The following is a 19037-nucleotide window of genomic DNA, read 5'->3' on the forward strand; positions in this document are numbered from 1 at the left end:
TGGGGACCTGGATGGGGCACATAGCCACAAGATGGGGACCTGGATGGGGAACATTGCCACAGGATGGGGACCTGGATGAGGCACATTAGTACAAGATGGGCGCCAGGATGGGGAACGTTGCCACAGGATGGGGACCTGGATGGGGCACAGAGCCACAAGATGGGGACCTGGATGGGGCACAGAGCCACAAGATGGGGACCAGAGCCACAAGATGGGGACCTGGATGGGGAACATTGCCACAGGATGGGGACCTGGATGGGGCACATAGCCACAGGATGGGGACCTGGATGAGGCACATTAGTACAAGATGGGCGCCAGGATGGGGAACGTTGCCACAGGATGGGGACCTGGATGGGGCACATTAGTACAAGATGGGGACTTGGATGGAGAACATTACTACAAGATGTTTTCCATTATTACTATATGATGCTAATTGTAAGACAATATTACTGTATGTGGCCAATTGGGGGAAATAAAATTGTAAAAAAAATAAAAAATAAAATAAAGCATGAAAAAATATTGGGCACTAAAAATGCTGTTTTATATGTAAACTAAAGTAAACACAAAAAAGTGCACGTTTATTATCGCCACATCCATAACGACCCAAGCCATAAAAAAATAAACACGGCAAAAATGTTCAAAAGGTGTATACAAAAAAAATGGTATCACTAAAAATGTCACATTGAACAAAGAATGCGGCCCCCCAAATTCAAATTTTTTCCATGTGCGGCCCATATACCCAGCAGAGTTTGAGACCCCTGATATAGACGATCTGTCAGCTCTCCTGTGTGGTGTAATATATAGAGGATCTGTCAGCTCTCCTGTGTGGTGTAGTGTATAGAGGATGTCAGCTCTCCTGTGTGGTGTATTATATTTCTGGTGCTGCCTGAGAAGTCATATTGAAAGAGCATCTCCTTCTCTTCACTCTGCTCTGTTGGCGAAGCACCACAGCTCCCCGCTGCCAAACTGTGGGAAGCTGGCTGTCAATCAGCAAGACTATTCGGCTGTGACACTCGTCGGATGCTGCAGATTTCATGAAGAGGTGTGTACTTCTTCATGAATCAGAATCACCGGACTCTAGCACGCCTCCTCATCAAGATTGGCATGAAAAACGCTGGTCCTGATGAATCAAGCTCATTGTTTGTTTTATATTACGGAAAGATATTGGCACATTTTACTGTACAATTGAAGGTCTTGTATTATTTCTTTATTGGTTATATAGCAGTATAGAGGGCCCCAAAAATGATTGTCTCTGGTGGGCCCAAGGTACTTCAGTCCAATGCTGCATACAATTAATATTAAAAAAAATAGCTATAATTAATAAGTTAATACTAATATTGAACAGAATTCATTTCAGCCTATAGGTTCAACCTCCATAATAGTCACGGCCTCTCATGTGGCCCCTCGGGAAAATTAATTTCCCCCTGTTCTGCTATGTATAGCGATATGTTATCTATGATGCGGTACATTTTCCATCTACAGATCTACACCACAGCACCTGTATGTCACTCACGTGACCTATCACACGATCTATGCAAGGGGATCATGTGACATGTTGCGTGATACATCGGGTACCTGGGGGGGGCCCACACCTTCTAAACTGCCCGGGGCCCTGGCTACTCTTAATCCACCCCTGGCCAAAAGTACCAGAAACACATACATGTGAAGGAAGCTTTGCATTGTATGGACAAGTATTATAACTCACCTCTTAATCACTGAATTCAGGTTTTCTCTTTTGGTCCCATTGCCACAGGTATATAAAATCCAGCAGTAAACATGTAGTCTGACTACGCAAACATTTGTGAGAGAATGGCTCATTCTAAAGAGCTCACTGAATTCACCATATTGACGTAATAATATGTCGTCACAAGTCAGTTCATGAAAGTCCTAATAAGACTTAGTTGGGTGAGTTTGGAGTGGAAGAACTTGACTAACCTCAACTCCATCACATACCTATAGGATGAAATAAAGATTGCAAGCCAGGTCCTCTTACCCAACATCAGTGACTGACCTGATAAATGCTCTTCTGGAAGAATGGACAGAAGTCTGCACAGAAATATCCCCAATTTTTTTTTAAAACCGTTCCAAAAGAGAGGAAGCTTTATTAGCTGCAAAGTGAGATCAACTCCATATTAATGAACCTGGATTTTAAAAGGAATGTCATAAAAGCTCCTCTGGGAGTAATGTGTATGTGTCCCAATAGTTTAGTCCATATGGTGTGTAATAGGTTCTGCTTCTTCTAATGGTGAGAGGTGCAGAAGGCTCCTCTGCTGATGTGTAAATCTGGAGGAGAATGAGAATCATAATCAGTTTTGGTATATATTTTAGGAAGGAAAAAAAATGAACAGGAAAAGGCCTATTATTGAGGAAGAAGAAGAGGGTCTGCAGCCAAAGTAAGCACTAAATATGGCTATCAGTCCGGTATCGTTACATTGTATTGTAAGGTTCTGTTCAAATGTCATGTAGTTATTTCAGTTTTTGGTTTCGCTTTGAGATTATAAAAATGGAAATGGATCAGTATCTCCTATTAGTCTCCTGTATATTGTAGTGGGAAACACGTCAAGACCACCATTGAGGGACATAAACAATAAGTGTTATCCTTTTTCTCTATGATACCACACTGATGTTTGCCACCTATATAAGCGCGGATTTGGACGAATGTGATAATTGTCATCCCTGTTTAATAATAATCTTTATTTATTAATCCCTGTTGAATGACTTGGGATTACTGTACAGACATTGCTGTCTTTTTATATGGTGATTTGACCAACAGACTATATGGTGTATGAGGGGAATAACGGTCATTATTGTATGACCAGTGACAACTAGGAGGAAACGGTTTATATTCCATTGCTGAGGAATTGTCCTCCTTTTTGGGTTTATATTTGAGACAACTATATTTCCTCATAATGAATGTGGGTATGACTATACTTATTAAGAGACCTACTTAGAAATGAAATATAAGTAATTAAGATCTATCAGGCAACTTAGCATTTATATATTCCACTCTTTTATTCCTCCACTGCTACCTGTAACATATTACTGAGTACGGATAGGGAACAATGGGGTTTCTAAGACACACCGATGTTGAGTGGAGGCGCCAAATAGCATAAATTAGGGTGCCAACCTCCGCTGCCAGGAAGGGAGAGACGGCAGGGGTAACCAGGGACTTGTAAGGCCTGTGTTGTGCTCTCCTGTTATATTCTGAATATTCTATATTACTTTATTTACTTGCCATTTAAGTGCTCCCTGAATATATGCAACCCTTATTACATTATCTGCACTCACTGGATGTTAGCCACTTGTATGTTTTATAGAAATTGTGAATCCTATTTCCATTTTAACCCCTTAAGCCCCGCGGGTGGTTTGCACGTTAATGACCGGGCCAATTTTTACAATTCTGACCACTGTCACTTTATGAGGTAATTACTCTGTAACGCTTCAACGGATCCCCCTGATTCTGAGATTGTGTTTTCGTGACATATTGTACTTCATGATTGTGAAAAAATTTCTTCGATATCACTTGCGTTTATTTGTGAAAAAAATGGAAATTTGTCGAAAATTTTGAAAATTTAGCAATTTTCAAAATTTGAATTTTTAAGCCCTGAAATCAGAGCGATATGTCACACAAAAGAGTTAATAAATAACATTTCCCACATGTCTACTTTACATCAGCACAATTTTGGAACCAAAATTTTTTTTTGTTAGGAAGCTATAAGGGTTAAAAGTTGACCAGCGATTTCTCATTTTTTCCAACAAAATTTACAAAACCATTTTTTTAGGGACCACATCACATTTGAAGTCACTTTGAGAGGTCTTTATGACACAAAATACCCAAAAGTGACACCATTCTAAAAACTGCACCCCTCAAGGTGCTCAAAACCACATTCAAGAACTTTATTAACCCTTCAGGTGCTTCATAGGAATTTTTTGAATGTGGAAGAAAAAAATGAACATTTAACTTTTTTCACAAAAATGTTACTTTAGACCCAATTTTTTTTATTTTCACAGGGGTAACAAGAAAAAATGGACTGCAAAATTTGTTGTGCAACTTCCCCTGGGCACGCAGATACCCAATATTTGGGGAAAAAACACTGTTTGGGCGCACTGTAGGGCTCGGAAGGGAAGGAGCGCCATTTGACTATTTGATTGTAAAATTTGCTTGAATAATTAGCGGACACCATGTTGCGTTTAGAGAGCCCCTGTGTGCCCAAGCATTGGAGCTCCCCCACAAGTGACCCCATTTTGGAAACTAGACCCCCCAAGGCACCTATCTAGATGCATAGTGAGCAGTTGCAACCCCCAGGTGCTTCACAAATTGATTCGTAAAAATGAAAAAGTGTTTTTTTTTTTCACTTTTTCATTGTTATGTTACGAATCAATTTGTGAAGCACCTGGGGGTTCCAACTGCTCACTATGCATCTAGATAGGTGCCTTGGGGGGTCTAGTTTCCAAAATGGGGTCACTTGTGGGGGAGCTCCAATGTTTGGGCACACAGGGACTCTCTAAATGCAACATGGTATCCGCTAACAAATTGAATGGAAAATCGGCTCCAATTGTTAGCGGACACCACATTGCGTTTGGAGAGCCCCTCTGTGCCCAAACTTTGGAGCTCCCCCACAAGTGACCCCATTTTGGAAACTAGACCCCCCAAGGCACCTTTCTAGATGCATAGTGAGCACTTGGAACCCCCAGGTGCTTCACAAATTGATTCGTAATAATGAAAAAGTGAAAAAAAAAACACTTTTTCATTTTTACGAATCAATTTGTGAAGCACCTAGGGGTTACAAGTGCTCACTATGCATCTAGATAGGTGCCTTGGGTGGTCTAGTTTCCAAAATGGGGTCACTTGTGGGGGAGCTCCAATGTTTGGGCACACAGGGACTCTCTAAATGCAACATGGTATCCGCTAACAAATTGAATGGAAAATCGGCTCAAATTGTTAGCGGACACCACATTGCGTTTGGAGAGCCCCTCTGTGCCCAAACTTTGGAACTCCCCCACAAGTGACCCCATTTTGGAAACTAGACCCCCAAGGCACCTTTCTAGATGCATAGTGAGCACTTGGAACCCCCAGGTGCTTCACAAAATGATTCGTAATAATGAAAAAGTGAAAAAAAAAACACTTTTTCATTTTTATGAATCAATTTGTGAAGCACCTGGGGTTCCAAGTGCTCACTATGCATCTAGATAGGTGCCTTGGGGGGTCTAGTTTCCAAAATGGGGTCACTTGTGGGGGAGCTCCAATGTTTGGGCACACAGGGACTCTCCAAATGCAACATGATATCCGCTAACAATTTGAGCCGACAATTTGTTAGTGTTAGAACCTTGCTCTTAGGTTTTTTCTATTGTTGGTCACATGACCTTGTTTGGCCTATTTAGTCCTGCTCCGCCCTTCTGGCTTTGCTGGACTTCATTGTATATCTACTTTCTAGCTAGCCTGTGCTCTGTATCTAACTCTGTTAGTTTGCTTGGTCTACGGACCTCTATGTTCTATATATTTTGTTTGTTCGTCTGTCTGCTACTATTTCTGTTAGGAGGTGTCCCATTTTCCTCCCAATCCTTAGTACTTGTAGGGATTCCTTCCCCACATCTATAGGTCTCCGTACAGACTAGCTTAGGACTTTAGCAGGTCTGATCGCAGGATCAGGTCCCCTGTTACATCGTAGGGATTAAGCTGAGTTCTATCGTAGGGACAGATCTCCTCTCTTTCCTTAGCTCTGGTAGCAGAACATAACAGTTAGCGGATATCATGTTGCATTTGGAGAGTCCCTGTGTGCCCAAACATTGGAGCTCCCCCACAAGTGACCCCATTTTGGAAACTAGACCCCCCAAGGCACCTATCTAGATTCATAGTGAGCACTTGGAACCCCAGGTGCTTCACAAATTGATTCATAAAAATGAAAAAGTGTTTTTTTTTCACTTTTTCATTTTTACGAATCAATTTGTGAAGCACCTGGGGGTTCCAAGTGCTCACTATGCATCTAGATAGGTGCCTTGGGGGGTCTAGTTTCCAAAATGGGGTCACTTGTGGGGGAGCTCCAATGTTTGTGCACACAGGGGCTCTCCAAACGCAACATGGCGTCCGCTAACAATTTGAGACGATTTTCCATTCAATTTGTTAGCGGACACCATGTCGCGTTTGGAGAGCCCGTGATGTGCCTAAACAGTGGAGCTCCCCCACAAGTGTCCCCATTTTGGAAACTATACCCCTCAAGGATTTTATTAAGGTGTATAGTGAACATTTTGAACCCAGAGGTACGGCACAGAATTTGTTTACATTAGGTCATCATATTGAATAAGTTGTCATTATTCTTGAGCGCAAGTGCTCGCTACTTGAGTTTGCATCGGGTACTCGGGTATGCACCATGTACAGCGTGTGCTCGAGTGACATGCTCGAGTCCCTGCTCCGCATGTTTCACGGTTATTAGACACCCAAAAAAAACCATGCGGGGATTGCTCGTGCATGGCAGGCAATCCCCGTAAAGTTTTTTGGCCGCGAAGCATATGGGGCAGAGACTCGAGCATGTCACTCAAATACCCACGATACTCAATGCATACCAGAGCACCCGATGCAAACTCAAGTAGCGAGCACTTGCTCTCAACACTAGTCGCCATATCGTCATCTTTTTTTCTTACTTTTGAAAAAAATCCCAACCCCAGCCCTAACCCTAGCACAACCCTAGCCCCAGCACAACCCTAGCCCCAGCACAACCCTAGCCCCAGCACAACCCTAGCCCCAAACCCAGCCCTAACCCTAGCCCAATCCTAACCCAAGAGTTTATTTTTTACGCCGTTCCTCGTGCGGTATAAGTGATTAGACGACTTTATTCTTCGGGTCAGTGTGATTACTGCAGTACCAGAATCATATGGGGTTTTTATGACTGACAGCTGTCACACACTAAAAGACGCATTTTTTGTAAAATCTAGTTTTTGCATCGCCATATTTTGAGAGCTATAATTTTTCCAGATTTTGGCAGACAGTCATGTGACGGCTCGTTTTTTGCGGGATGACTTGACGTTGTTATTGGTGCCATTTTCAGGCACGTGACATTTTTTGATCGCTTTCTATTCCGATTTTTGGGAGGCAGAATAAACAAAAACCAACAATTCAGGAATTGTTTTTTTTTTTATTCTGTTCCGCGTGTGGTAAAATTGATGAGGTAGCTTTATTCTTCGGGTCAGTACGTTTACAGCGGTACCACATTTGCATCATTTTTCTATGTTTTGGCGCTTATACACAATAAAAGCTATTTTATAGAAAAAAATATTTTTTAGTATCGCTTTATTCTGAGAGCTATAACTTTTTTATTTTTCGGCTGATGGAGCTGTATGGCGGCTTGTTTTTTGCGGGACGAGATGTCGTTTTCAGCGGTATCATTTTTATTTATATGCGTCTTTTTGATCGCGTGTTATTCCACTTTTTGTTTGGCGGTATGGTGATAAAGCATTGTTTTTTGCTTCGTTTTTTTTTTTTTTTTTTTACCGTGTTCACTGAAGGGGTTAACTAGTGGGACAGTTTTATAGGTCAGGTTGTTCCGGACGCGGCGATACCAAATATGTGTACTTTTATTGTTTTTTTTTTATTTTTTTTATAATAATATTTATTGATGGGTACATTATATTTTTATTTTTGATGTATTATTTTTTTTATTTTTTTATAATATTTTTGCACATTTTTTTTTTTTTTTCCCACTTTCACACAGTTTCTACACTTTATTACTTTGTCCCACTCTGGGACTTTCACTTTTTTTTTCTGATCGCCTGCATGGCACAGGAATGGAGCACCATCCCTATGCCATGAAGGCTGTCAGAAGTGCACAGTGTGAAGATTGCTTGGAGATGCACTGCGCATGTCCAAGCAATCTTCCTGCTCTCTGGTGACCCGGATGTTGTCATGACGACATCGGGTCGTCATGGCAACACCCGGGAAGCCTTTGCTGACTGCGCTGGAAGCCGGAAGAGGAGGTGAGTATCGCCGATCACCTCCCCTTGCCCCCGCAATGCCGCGATCGACTTCGATCGCAGCATCGCGGGGGTTAATGTGCTGGGAACGGTGCAGGACCGCTCCCTGCACATAGTACCGGGTGTCAGCTGTGACAATCAGCTGACACCCGGCGGCGATCGCGCCCGCACAGCCTGTGTGCGCGCGCGATCGCGATGACGTACTAATACGGGTCTGGCTCTTAAGTCCCAGGGCACAGACGCGTATTAGTACGTCAGATGTTATTAAGGGGTTAAAGAAAATTATTAAAAGTGAATTTTTAAGGGTCTAGTTTTTTTCAGTTTGGTTGATATGTGAATGAGAATCATAATCAGTTTTGGTATATATTTTAGGAAGGCAGAAAGAGGCCAGTGATGGAAGAAGACAGTGAAGACGAGGAAGTGCAGCACTAAATACGCCGATCATTCCAGTATAGTTACATTGTATTGTAAGGCTCTGTTCACATGTCCGTAGTTATTTCTGTTTTGAGATGATAAAAACGGAAATAAAAAGATACAATGCAAAATTAATTCATTTAAATGGGGACGAGAATGTTAGACCCCGTGTGTTAAACTAAGGGGGCTCATGGGATCACCACAGGACCAGATTTCGGATGATGTGGCTTCTGGTCGCCGTGCCACAAAGAGGCTGGCTCTGACAGTGGCTCAGTAGCTGGTCCTTCCCCATTCCATGAAAACGGACCAGCGATGGTAGACAATCAGCCAGGATAGGGCGAGATAAATGTGGGGCTTGCCCCTGATACCACATCTGGGTCTAATCCTATTTTACAGGATGTATTTCAATACATTGCTAGGTCAATTCCTAGCAGCACTAGCAATGTTAGGTCTAAGTCATAATGTGATAGAACGCCCAGCTTTGGGTTTTAATAACATTCCTAATTTAAAAATCGAAATGAAAACTGTTTCAAAAAATCTTTGACATGTCACCTATCACCTCTGGGTTTTCATCTCTCCATGGGTGTAGAAGAGAAAATATGACGTAAGATTTTATTGACATCTTATCCTTACTGCCATCTCTTAAAGAGCCATTTAAATATGATAAAAAAAAACAATGATAGAGATGAGGACCGCAAGAGGGGCGCCCCTACAACATTACATAATTGGCTGCAAGCCTTTTGTAATTTTCCCTCTATTATAGGCGAGAAATTTCCTTGAAAATGTACAGGTCTAATTCCAGCACGTTGATATCGTTCTGGAAGCTTACAAAAATTTGGTGGTATGGCATGGTTCATTTATGAAAAACAATTGTCAGAAATTGTCTGTTCATAAAAATTGAGGTGTAAAAGATGTGGGTTTATGGTTGAACCTCATGCTTCCCCAAAAGAATGCAAAATTTTTGTAAGATCACAGAATAGTCAACCGTCACCCATTAAGGTTTTAAAAAAGGTATTTGTTTTGCATTCAACGATTCCTCTTGTAAATGGCTGCATAATTGCAGATATAAACATGAAGGTTCTTTCTGTCCCGGTAATCACCCGGTCTTCCGTTGTTTTAAAAGGATTAGAGGTCCTGGGGTCCTGCAGCCAAATACAAGGGAATTAGTTTGAAAAAAGTGTTGATGCCGGGGATTTGGAGAAGAATGTTAACTTTTCTAAGAACGTTCCCAGACAGGGAGATGACAATGTTAATTGCTAATGGTTTTGCTGAAGGTTTCTTTATACCACCATATACAGAATCAGGTTGTCAATTATGTCCTAATTTAAAATTTGTTTTTGATCATTTATCAGTAGTTAGAGATAAATTATTTATTGAGCTACAGGAAGGCAGAATTGTTGGCCCATTTGTACATCCTCCATTTACAAACTTTAGAACATCCCCTCTAGGGATCGTTCCTAAAAAAGAGCCTAATAGCTTTACACTAATACACCATTTGTCCTTTCCAACGGGATCCTCTCTCAATGATTGTGCCGATAAATCTAATTGTAAAGTAACTTATGCGTCTATTGACGACGCTATTTCTTTAATACAAACATGTGGGCAGAGGTTCCCTTTTGGCAAAGGTAGACATAAAGGATGCTCTCCGTCTTCTACCAGTGAATCTGGTCGTTTTTTCATCACTAGGTTTTCAGTTTGATGTTTTTTTCTTTTTTTGACAGCAGTTTACATATGGGGTTCACTTTATCTTGTTTCTACTTTGAACGGTAGCATCTTTTCTCCATTTGGGTGGCAGCAGAGGACATAGTTTTAGGAGGAATTGTGCATTATTTGGATGATTTCTTGTTTGTAGGTCCTTCCAGATCCCCCGTTTGTAACAATCTTTTGAATAAATTCTTTGCTATGGCAGAATATTTTAATTTTCTCTAGCTTCTGAAAAAACTGTTTTTCTTACTGTTCTCTGCATTTTTTAGGTATCGAATTTGACACTCAAAACGCTGTGAGTTAGATTGCCTGGTCAAAAAATTGATAATATTATAGGTGTGATTATTCGCTTTATCCGTTGCAAAAAGGTGATTTTAAAAGTGGTAATCTTTGCTTGGCAATCTAGCTTTTGTTTTGAGGATTATACCGATGGGATACAATTTTTTCAAAACATCTTTATATTCTCACAAAAGGGCTTACTCACCCTGGAGCTTATGTCAGATTGACTAAAGATTTGAAGGAGGACTTATGAATGTGGTTTTCTTTTTTGAGAGGTTTCAATGGCCGGAATATTATGCACCCTCCTTTTATTTAAAATTCCTCTTTGTCTTTCTTCACAGAATCTTCTAAATTTCACGTTTTTTCTTGTTACTGGTCTGGCCGCAATCTTGGCGACACAAAAGGATTATTGATTTATCGGTTTTCTTGGATTTATTTCCAGGGATGGTAACAATCGTGATTTGGGGTAGTTATTTTAAAAACAAGAGTATTTCTATAGATTCTCACAATAAAGGCTTGGCATTTGGAATTAACTGTCTAAACTAAAAAACATGTTATGGTTGTCAATTTTCTCAGACATTTAGTTTTATGTTATTTTGTCCTTGCTTTATGAGAGGGGATTCAGACCCAACTTTTGCTGGGTGGTGTTTAGTCACTTATTATAAGATATTTCTATGGCTTGAGTCAAATAAGGACTGAGTCAAATTGTTACTACTATTTGATTGTTCATTGACTACTTATTGAGTATTTTTTAACCCCTAAATAAAGCACAGTGGCCAATTGCATGGTGTCTAGTTTTTATTTAGTCATTTATTTATATAGTATAAGAAAGTATTTATAATCTCATGTCCCAAATAGTCTTTATTTTTACTGCAGTCATCAGTTTTTTAGCATGATAAAAGTCAGTGGTACATGGATCATAGTGGGTGGTCATCTGCCATGTCATCCATTAACAAATTGTTTTTTAGCACTGTGAATGCCCAGAACACTGGAGGTGATTAGAGACACTTCTAGTAAAAATGGATTTGTTACAAGTTCTAAATTTGTTGTGCGACAGCACTTTCCACAGATGTTTTCCCTGAATAAGCCTGGGGCCAGACTACTAAGTGTCGATTGACAGCAATTCTCAGGAAACATCGCCATGTAGCCCCAGCCGTATTCAGACGTTTGTGTCTTTGAACCCTTGTGAGACATTCCTTTTAGGCTTTCTTGGAAAGTAGTCATTCTGGTGGTGGTCTCCTCACCTCCCATCTTTGTTGTTCCAAAAGGAAAAGTAGTTTGCCTTCAGTTGGCCGTTTCTTGATTGGTTCCTCACTTTTACCTGAATGCTGATACTGAGACATATTTATCAAAGTGTTCTTATTCTGAGGACCTATAAGACTGGCAGCCTTGGTATTTTTTTCATTCAAACATTAACTTTATTTTGGATATGCAAAAGAAGAAGAACAATCAGTAGACGATAATAAGAATAATGTAACAATATATAGATCTGATATTGCTAGATATAAAGAAGGTCCAGTAATAGAAAACCAAGTTCATGTGCAGAAATTACATTGACATAGCAGACACCAAGGCCCAGATCAATATATAATGCCCTAAAAAAGTATTGATATCCCCTGACCTTTTCCACATTTTTTCATATTACACCTACAAACTTAAATGTACTTTATTGAGCTTTTATGTGATATCAAGTATTTGTGGGGTGTAAAAGAAAATTATACATGGTTTTACAACATTTATACAACAGATTCTGGGTGTATTCCAAACTACTATTGCTTTTTAGGTCATAGAGTAGAGATGGGCAATTCACTCCTTGCTCTCCTGGTGCGGCACCTAGTCCAGTCCTTTGTGGCAGTCGGTCTTCACTTTTGCACCCGACATCCTCAGGTATTGAATCCTGAGGCACTACAATTAACAGCACAGTGAAAACTGAGTGCAGATCATTTATTAACTTCAGTCCTATGTAACACCTGGATACCCATTGCAGTGGAACTGGCATGATGCAACACTGTGCTGCTTGATAGAAATGCCTCTGTCTGCCAGGGAAAGGCTGAGTCTCCTGCAGTCCTTCTACTTCTGAAGCCAGTCAATAACAGAGAATAAAGTTTTTGGGGTAAAGTTTTGTGATGCCACCATAGGTATGCGGCTTTAGGAGGCCGCCGCTGCTGTTCAGATTCACTGGGGCCGTTGGTGACGCAGCAGAGATGGTTCAGCTCTCCACGGGGCAGAAATCTTAAACTACACGGGCAAGAAAAAGAGTAACAGTGTTTTGAACTACTGCTTCAAATGTGAGACTACCATCATTTTATAGACAGCTCATACATAAATTTGACTTGTAACCATTTAGCAGACAAGCCACAGTTTGTACAGATGGGAGCGGTTGTGTGGCATATTTTTGAGCCGTGTAGGTGCCCCTCAGGAAACAATGATGTCACCCTTTCTTTTCACGTTGTAAATAGCGAATTTTCAGCATGAATCAGATTTTTGCCACCTCTAAAAATTCTCGGATGACTCCGTGGTAGTCGGATGCATTAGGGGAGGCCAGGGCGAGGAGAAATAAATGTGGGTGGTGTCGCATTTTGTGGATTGGTGCCAGGCTATTTACAACTAAGCATAAAGAAAACTAAGGAGCTGGTGGTGACCTATAGCAGAAGAAAGATTGACTGTTCATCTGTTACTATTGCTGGTCAGGAAGTGGTGCAGGTCAGGAGTTACAAATATTTGGGGGTCCATTTGGACAGCAAACTTGTTTGGAGGAGCCATAAGGAAAAGATTTACAAAGATCAGCAAACTGTACTGACTACGGAAACTAAGGTTGTTCAATGTGTGCAGCAAAATGTTAGAAATGTTCTAACAGTTCGCAGTGGCAAGTCTCACCTTTTTCACAATCATATGCTGGGTAAGTAGTGTGCAAATGTCTGATGCTAATAAGCTAAATAAGCTTATCAAAAAGGCAGGCTCCTGTGTTGGCTGCCATCTTGCCACTTTTGAGGAGATAGTGGAGGAAAGAATTCAGAAGAAATGATTGGCAATAATGAGCAATAACGCACACCCATTTTATAAGCTGCTCATGAGACAGAGGAGAACCTTCAGTAACCGTCTAATCCTAATAAAGTGGAAGAAGGAAAGATACAGGAAATCGTTCTTATCGACTGCTATGGGAATGTACAACTACTACCTAAGTGTGAAATTCTCCAAGTGACTGTTGTGATATTGCCTTTCTAATTGTATATTATACTGACCAATCATGAATAGGAATGTATGAGATTATACCTGAACATTTCTGCTATTATGTTATAATTCATGTCTATGTTCTGCTGCTGAGATACTGTAATTACCCTCGGAATCAATAAAGTATACGGTATGATATCAATAGAACCACCATCAGTGCACAAGTACACTACCAGAACCATCATTATTGATTGAATACATCACCAAAACCACCAAGAGTACATAAATAGAACCACTTTCAGTACATGAATACATCACTAGAACCACCAAACGAAAATCAAAATATCACCAGAACCACCATCATTACATTAATGCATCATCAAAATCAGTGTTAGTGCATGAGTACATCACCAAAACCATCATCAGTACATAAATACAGCACCAAGATTAATGGGGGTTGTCCAATTAAACTATGAAAATTAAGGTGCGCACACACAGTTTGTAATTAAAAATCAAACCAGCTGTACTCATTGTCCCCAGGTCCACGGATGCATTTTAGCTGCTGCACCAGTGTTTGGAATTGGCTGCAGCGCTGATATCACTTCGATAATGCGGCAGCTAATCAGTAAGCTCTGCCAGAATAGACAGAATGCCTTGCTCAGAGCTACTGTGCTCAGTTAACAAACTGAACTCTGAAATGAGAAACCGCTTTTAAAGGGACCCTGTCAGCATAGAACTACTGTTCAACAAAGTACAGGCTCTCGGTGCTTCACAGAGGAGCGAATCATTTAAATTTAATTTTTCACCTGCTTGGTTTCCATCTATCTCCACCTTTCTCTGGACCGATTAAAACAAAGATGTCAATCAAAGAAGAGGGGGTTGACGATTGAGGGAAAACAAGCAGGTTTGAAGGTGTATTTAAATGACTGGCCCTGCCGTAAAACACCAAGAGCCTGTACATGGTTTGAACAGTCATCCTGTGTTGACAGAGTACCTTTAATAAAGCAATCAATTGCAATGTCAAATCTGCCCCCCCCCCACATATATATAATTGTATCTGCTAAATCTATAACTTCCAGTATGTCCTTAACAATGGTAAGGAGATGCTAAGAGTTGCTATCAGTTATCAACAGATTGCTGACCATACAGGAACCACAGTACTGACGAGAGACAGGCGGTATCACAAATAAACATATACATCCAGGTACCTTATAAGTAACATCTTCTCTGATTGGTGTTGTTTTCTTTCTCTTCTCCATCTTGTCCAGACGCCATGATGACTTTTCACATTCCCAGTTTGTCCCAACAGACTTCCCTCTTCTACAGTCTTCTGCAGCACATCCTAACATGGTGCCCTTCAAAATAAGAGTGTCTCCTGAATAAAAATATCTGCCATACGCTGTGCCTGAATAATTGCCCCTCACTGTGCTTCTTGCACAAAATATGACCCCCACTTTGTCCCTCTTAAGTTATATGTCCTAAACACTGCCTTCTACTATAAAATATTTCCTCCACACCATCCCCCCCCTTATGATTTATAACTGCTACACTACTCTACTACTCTCTTTATCAACTATGGCCTCCACACAATTCTGACTTAAGAGCGATGACCTCCTCAACTGTCCTCCTTATGAATTATAACCACCATACTGCCTGCTCATATTAGCTATAATTATGTATATATGAAAAATATCCACACTGTCCCCCTTTTTACATTGTCTCCCAAATGCTGCCCCCTCTCCATACTGTCCCACACACAATGCCATCTTTTCATACTCTCCCCAACAAGCTGTCCACTTTCCATACTGTGGACCCCACAAGATTTTTGTCTCCAAACTGATCCCACAATGTCCCTCCCACACTGCTCTCTAGCACATTTTCCCCCCTTTTTGCACCATGTTCCCCTATACTGCCCTCTCATTCTAACACCATCACACCAAAATTATAGTCTTCTGTGTCTTCAGTTCCTACAGAGAGGTTACCTTAATGCCAACTTCGGCGCCTCTGGAACACAGCTGTGATGTCAGCAGTATAATAAGGTCACCTCATCTTTCCGGTGCACATTGTGGCAGAGGGGGGTGAGCGCTTCTCTGCTGTGCCAGTCGTGTGTAGAATTGTGTTCATGTGTACAAGAGTCAGTTTGCAGGAAACGGCGTTTCCCTATTCTCTGACACAGTAGTCAGTGGAACATGCGACTCAGAAAACTGTCCGAGATCTATTTTTGGCAGAGGCGGAAAAATGTCATCCCTGGGAAGCATCTCAGGCAGCCACCTGAGGAAATATGCTCATCCCCACTCATGGTGTAAGCACTCCAGTAATGGGGGACTCCTGACTCTCCCGACAATGTCAGGGGAGAGAGGGATATGGCCAATCCTTTTGTTTTCTCTAGAGATAATTCACGGAATGATGATTCTGTCAGAGGGTCTCTCATTGAGATCATGGGCAAGGGGGCTGAGCATTCCTGTGTATGAGACTTTAAGAACACACACTCTGGTAAAATTTTTCAAAACTAGTAGAAGGCAAAAGTTATGAAACTGCCTATATCAATGGATCAGTGTATAGCTATATATGAATCACACTCATACAGTACATAGCTATATACACTGCTCAAAAAAATAAAGGGAACACTTAAACAACAGAATATACCTCCAAGTAAATCAAACTTCTGTGAAATCAAACTGTCCACTTAGGAAGCAACACTGATTGACAATCAATTTCACATGCTGTTGTGCAAATGGAATAGACAATAGATGGAAATTATTGGCAATTATCAAGACACCTTCAATAAAGGAGTGGTTCTACAGGTGGGGATCATAGACCACATCTCAGTACCAATGCTTTCTGGCTGATGTTTTGGTCACTTTTGAATGTTGGTTATGCTTTCACACTCATGGTAGCATGAGACGGACTCTACAAACCACAGAAGTTGCTCAGGTAGTGCAGCTCATCTGGGATGGCACATCAATGCGAGCTGTGGCAAGAAGGTTTGCTGTGTCTGTCAGCGTAGTGTCCAGAGGCTGGAGGCGCTACCTGGAGACAGGCCAGTACACCAGGAGACGTGGAGGGGGCCGTAGGAGGGCAACAACCCAGCAGCAGGACCGCTACCTCCTCCTTTGCGCAAGAGGAACAGGAGGAGCACTGCCAGAGCCCTGCAAAATGACCTCCAGCAGGTCACTAATGTGCATGTGTCTGCACAAAGTTAGAAACAGATTCCATGAGGGTGGTATGAGGGCCCAAGGTCCACCGATGGGGGTTGTGCTCACAGCCCAACACCGTGCAGGACGCTTAGCATTTGCCACAGAACACCAGGATTGGCAAAGTAGTCACTGGCGCCCTGTGCTCTTCACAGATGAAAGCAGGTTCACACTGAGCACATGTGACAGACATGAGAGAGTCTGGAGACGCCGTGGAGAGTGTTCTGCTGCCTGCAACATCCTTCAGCATGACCGGTTTGGCAGTGGGTCAGTAATGGTGTGGGGTTGTGGGGTGGCATTTCTTTGGAGAGCCGCACAGCCCTTCATGTGCTTGCCAGAGGTAGCCTGACTGCCATTATTACCGAGATGAGATCCTCAGACCCTTGTGAGACCATATGTTGGTGCGGTTGACCCTGGGTTTTTCCTAATGAAGGACAATGCCAGACCTCATGTGGCTGGAGTGTGTCAGCAGTTACTGCAAGATGAAGGCATTGAAGCTATGGACTGGCCCGCCCGTTCCCAAAACCTGAATCCGATTGAGCACATCTGGGACATCATGTCTCGCTCCATCCACCAACGTCACGTTGCACCACAGACTGTCCAGGAGTTGGCAGATGCTTTAGTCCAGGTCTGGGAGGAGATTCCACAGGAGACCATCCGTAACCTCATCAGGAGCATGCCCAGGCGTTGTAGGTAGGTCATACAGGCACGTGAAGGCCACACACAATACTGAGCCTCATTTTGACTTGTTTTAAGGACATTATATCAAAGTTGAATCAGCCTGTGCTGTGTTTTTCCCACTTTAATTTTGGGGGTGACTCCAAATCCAGGCCTCCATTGGTTAATAAATTTGATTTCCATTGATGATTTTTGTGTGATTTTGTTGTCAGCACATTCAACTTTGTACAGAACAAAGTATTCAATGAGAATATTTCATTCATTCAGATCTAGGATGTGTTATTTGAGTGTTCCCTTTATTTTTTTGAGCAGTGTATAATATATACAGGTAGAATAAGGTCATGCATAATGCACACCTGTGTTTACTGCAATTGAGTACATATTATACATTTATATATGTGGGTATGTATTGTGCCTGTATATTTAAATATAATAGGTACATTATAACCTAATATATGCTTCACTTGGGGATGGGGTCAGTGGGTGAGTCCCTGCCTGCATTTGTCCGAGCAGTAATGACAAGAGGCAGCCTGTCAGAGAATACAGGTAGTGATTTAGTGCCACTGTTGCCAAGTTTTGAGCTCTCTGGTTGTGTTATGTGGGATGAGAAACCTGATCCTGCACTAACCACAGAGTTCTGAGCTTCGGGATCACAGTCAGTAAATCACTACTTGTAATCTCTGACTGCAACCAGCCGCCTCCTGTCATTTTGTTCTAAACAATCTGACACATTCCTGGACATTGTCACTATTTGTTCTGGGTGAAATCATGGGGTCAGTGAGATCCTGGACAGGCTGGAAGTATGTGCAAGGAGTAGGAGGCGATCTAATCACTTGCGACAAACAGGAGTAGCCGGGAGGAGGAGTTATGGAGATGGGAGACACCACCACACTGAATTGTGTAAAGTAATGCAGCGTTTGTCTGTGCTTAATTATACAGCTAAAATAAATGTTATTTAAAATTGAAAAACAAAGCACTACAGATTTGGGACAGTGCACTAATGATTCTGGGCACAGGCCCGTGATCAAAGTGCGTAGAGACCCCCTGAACTTCCCTGACCTGATAGCGATGTTTTCTGCAGGTATCATTTAAAATGTTATTTTTAACACTAAAATAGACTTTGATGAGTATGTTTCTAAAGAAAGAAATTCATGACAGAAAATTCAACGCCAGGCAGGTGGATATGTCAGGTGGATGAGTCGAAATTGTAAGTAATTTTGACAACATAAAATAATAAAAAAAAAGATGAACAATTTATATAACTTTTGAAATCAAGTTAAACTTAACTTAAGGTAAAACTTAATATGAACATAAATTGTATTGTATATTCTGGAAAGAAACAGAAGCTTAGAAGAAGTTTGTAGTGGATCCGTATGTAATACGGATGGTGTCTGTTTATATTAGGTCCGATTTTTTTGTTCACCCCTTGAAATGTATAGGTGAATCTTATCCAAAAAGTGATGAGGTAGATGCAAATAGGGGCATAGTGCTTTATTAGTATGATGTAGGGGTACTAAACCCTGAAACGGTGAACATTTGTAGAGGTTTTACTTAATAGATATACAAAACATGCCAGTGGTGGAAGAAGACAGCATGCTGATGGCGCCAGCTGCCAGAACCTGAGCGGGAGCA

At 41.4% G+C, this 19037-nt stretch overlaps 1 protein-coding gene across 7 annotated transcripts in view; it reads left to right on the plus strand.

Moving 5' to 3' along the window:
* LOC141166517 (uncharacterized) overlaps positions 1 to 19037 on the plus strand; it is a 136700-nt gene that overhangs the window by 14591 nt on the left and 103072 nt on the right. For 6 of the 7 annotated variants that reach the window (XR_012251316.1, XR_012251317.1, XR_012251318.1 and 3 more), the window contains one exon: positions 2329 to 2393. Coding sequence is in view for 2 of the 7 variants with exons in the window: in XM_073653260.1 (XP_073509361.1) it covers positions 2341 to 2393 (53 nt within the window). In the remaining 5 variants the exon portion in view is untranslated. Of the gene's footprint in view, positions 1 to 2328; positions 2394 to 8337; positions 10825 to 19037 lie in introns of those variants that run through there. The other variant, XR_012251319.1, reaches the window with a different exon arrangement.

The sequence above is a fragment of the Phyllobates terribilis genome, unplaced genomic scaffold, assembly GCF_046119375.1.
Source record: "Phyllobates terribilis strain yellow unplaced genomic scaffold, ASM4611937v1 Scaffold_11__3_contigs__length_659146591, whole genome shotgun sequence".
Classification (NCBI taxonomy): domain Eukaryota; kingdom Metazoa; phylum Chordata; class Amphibia; order Anura; family Dendrobatidae; genus Phyllobates; species Phyllobates terribilis.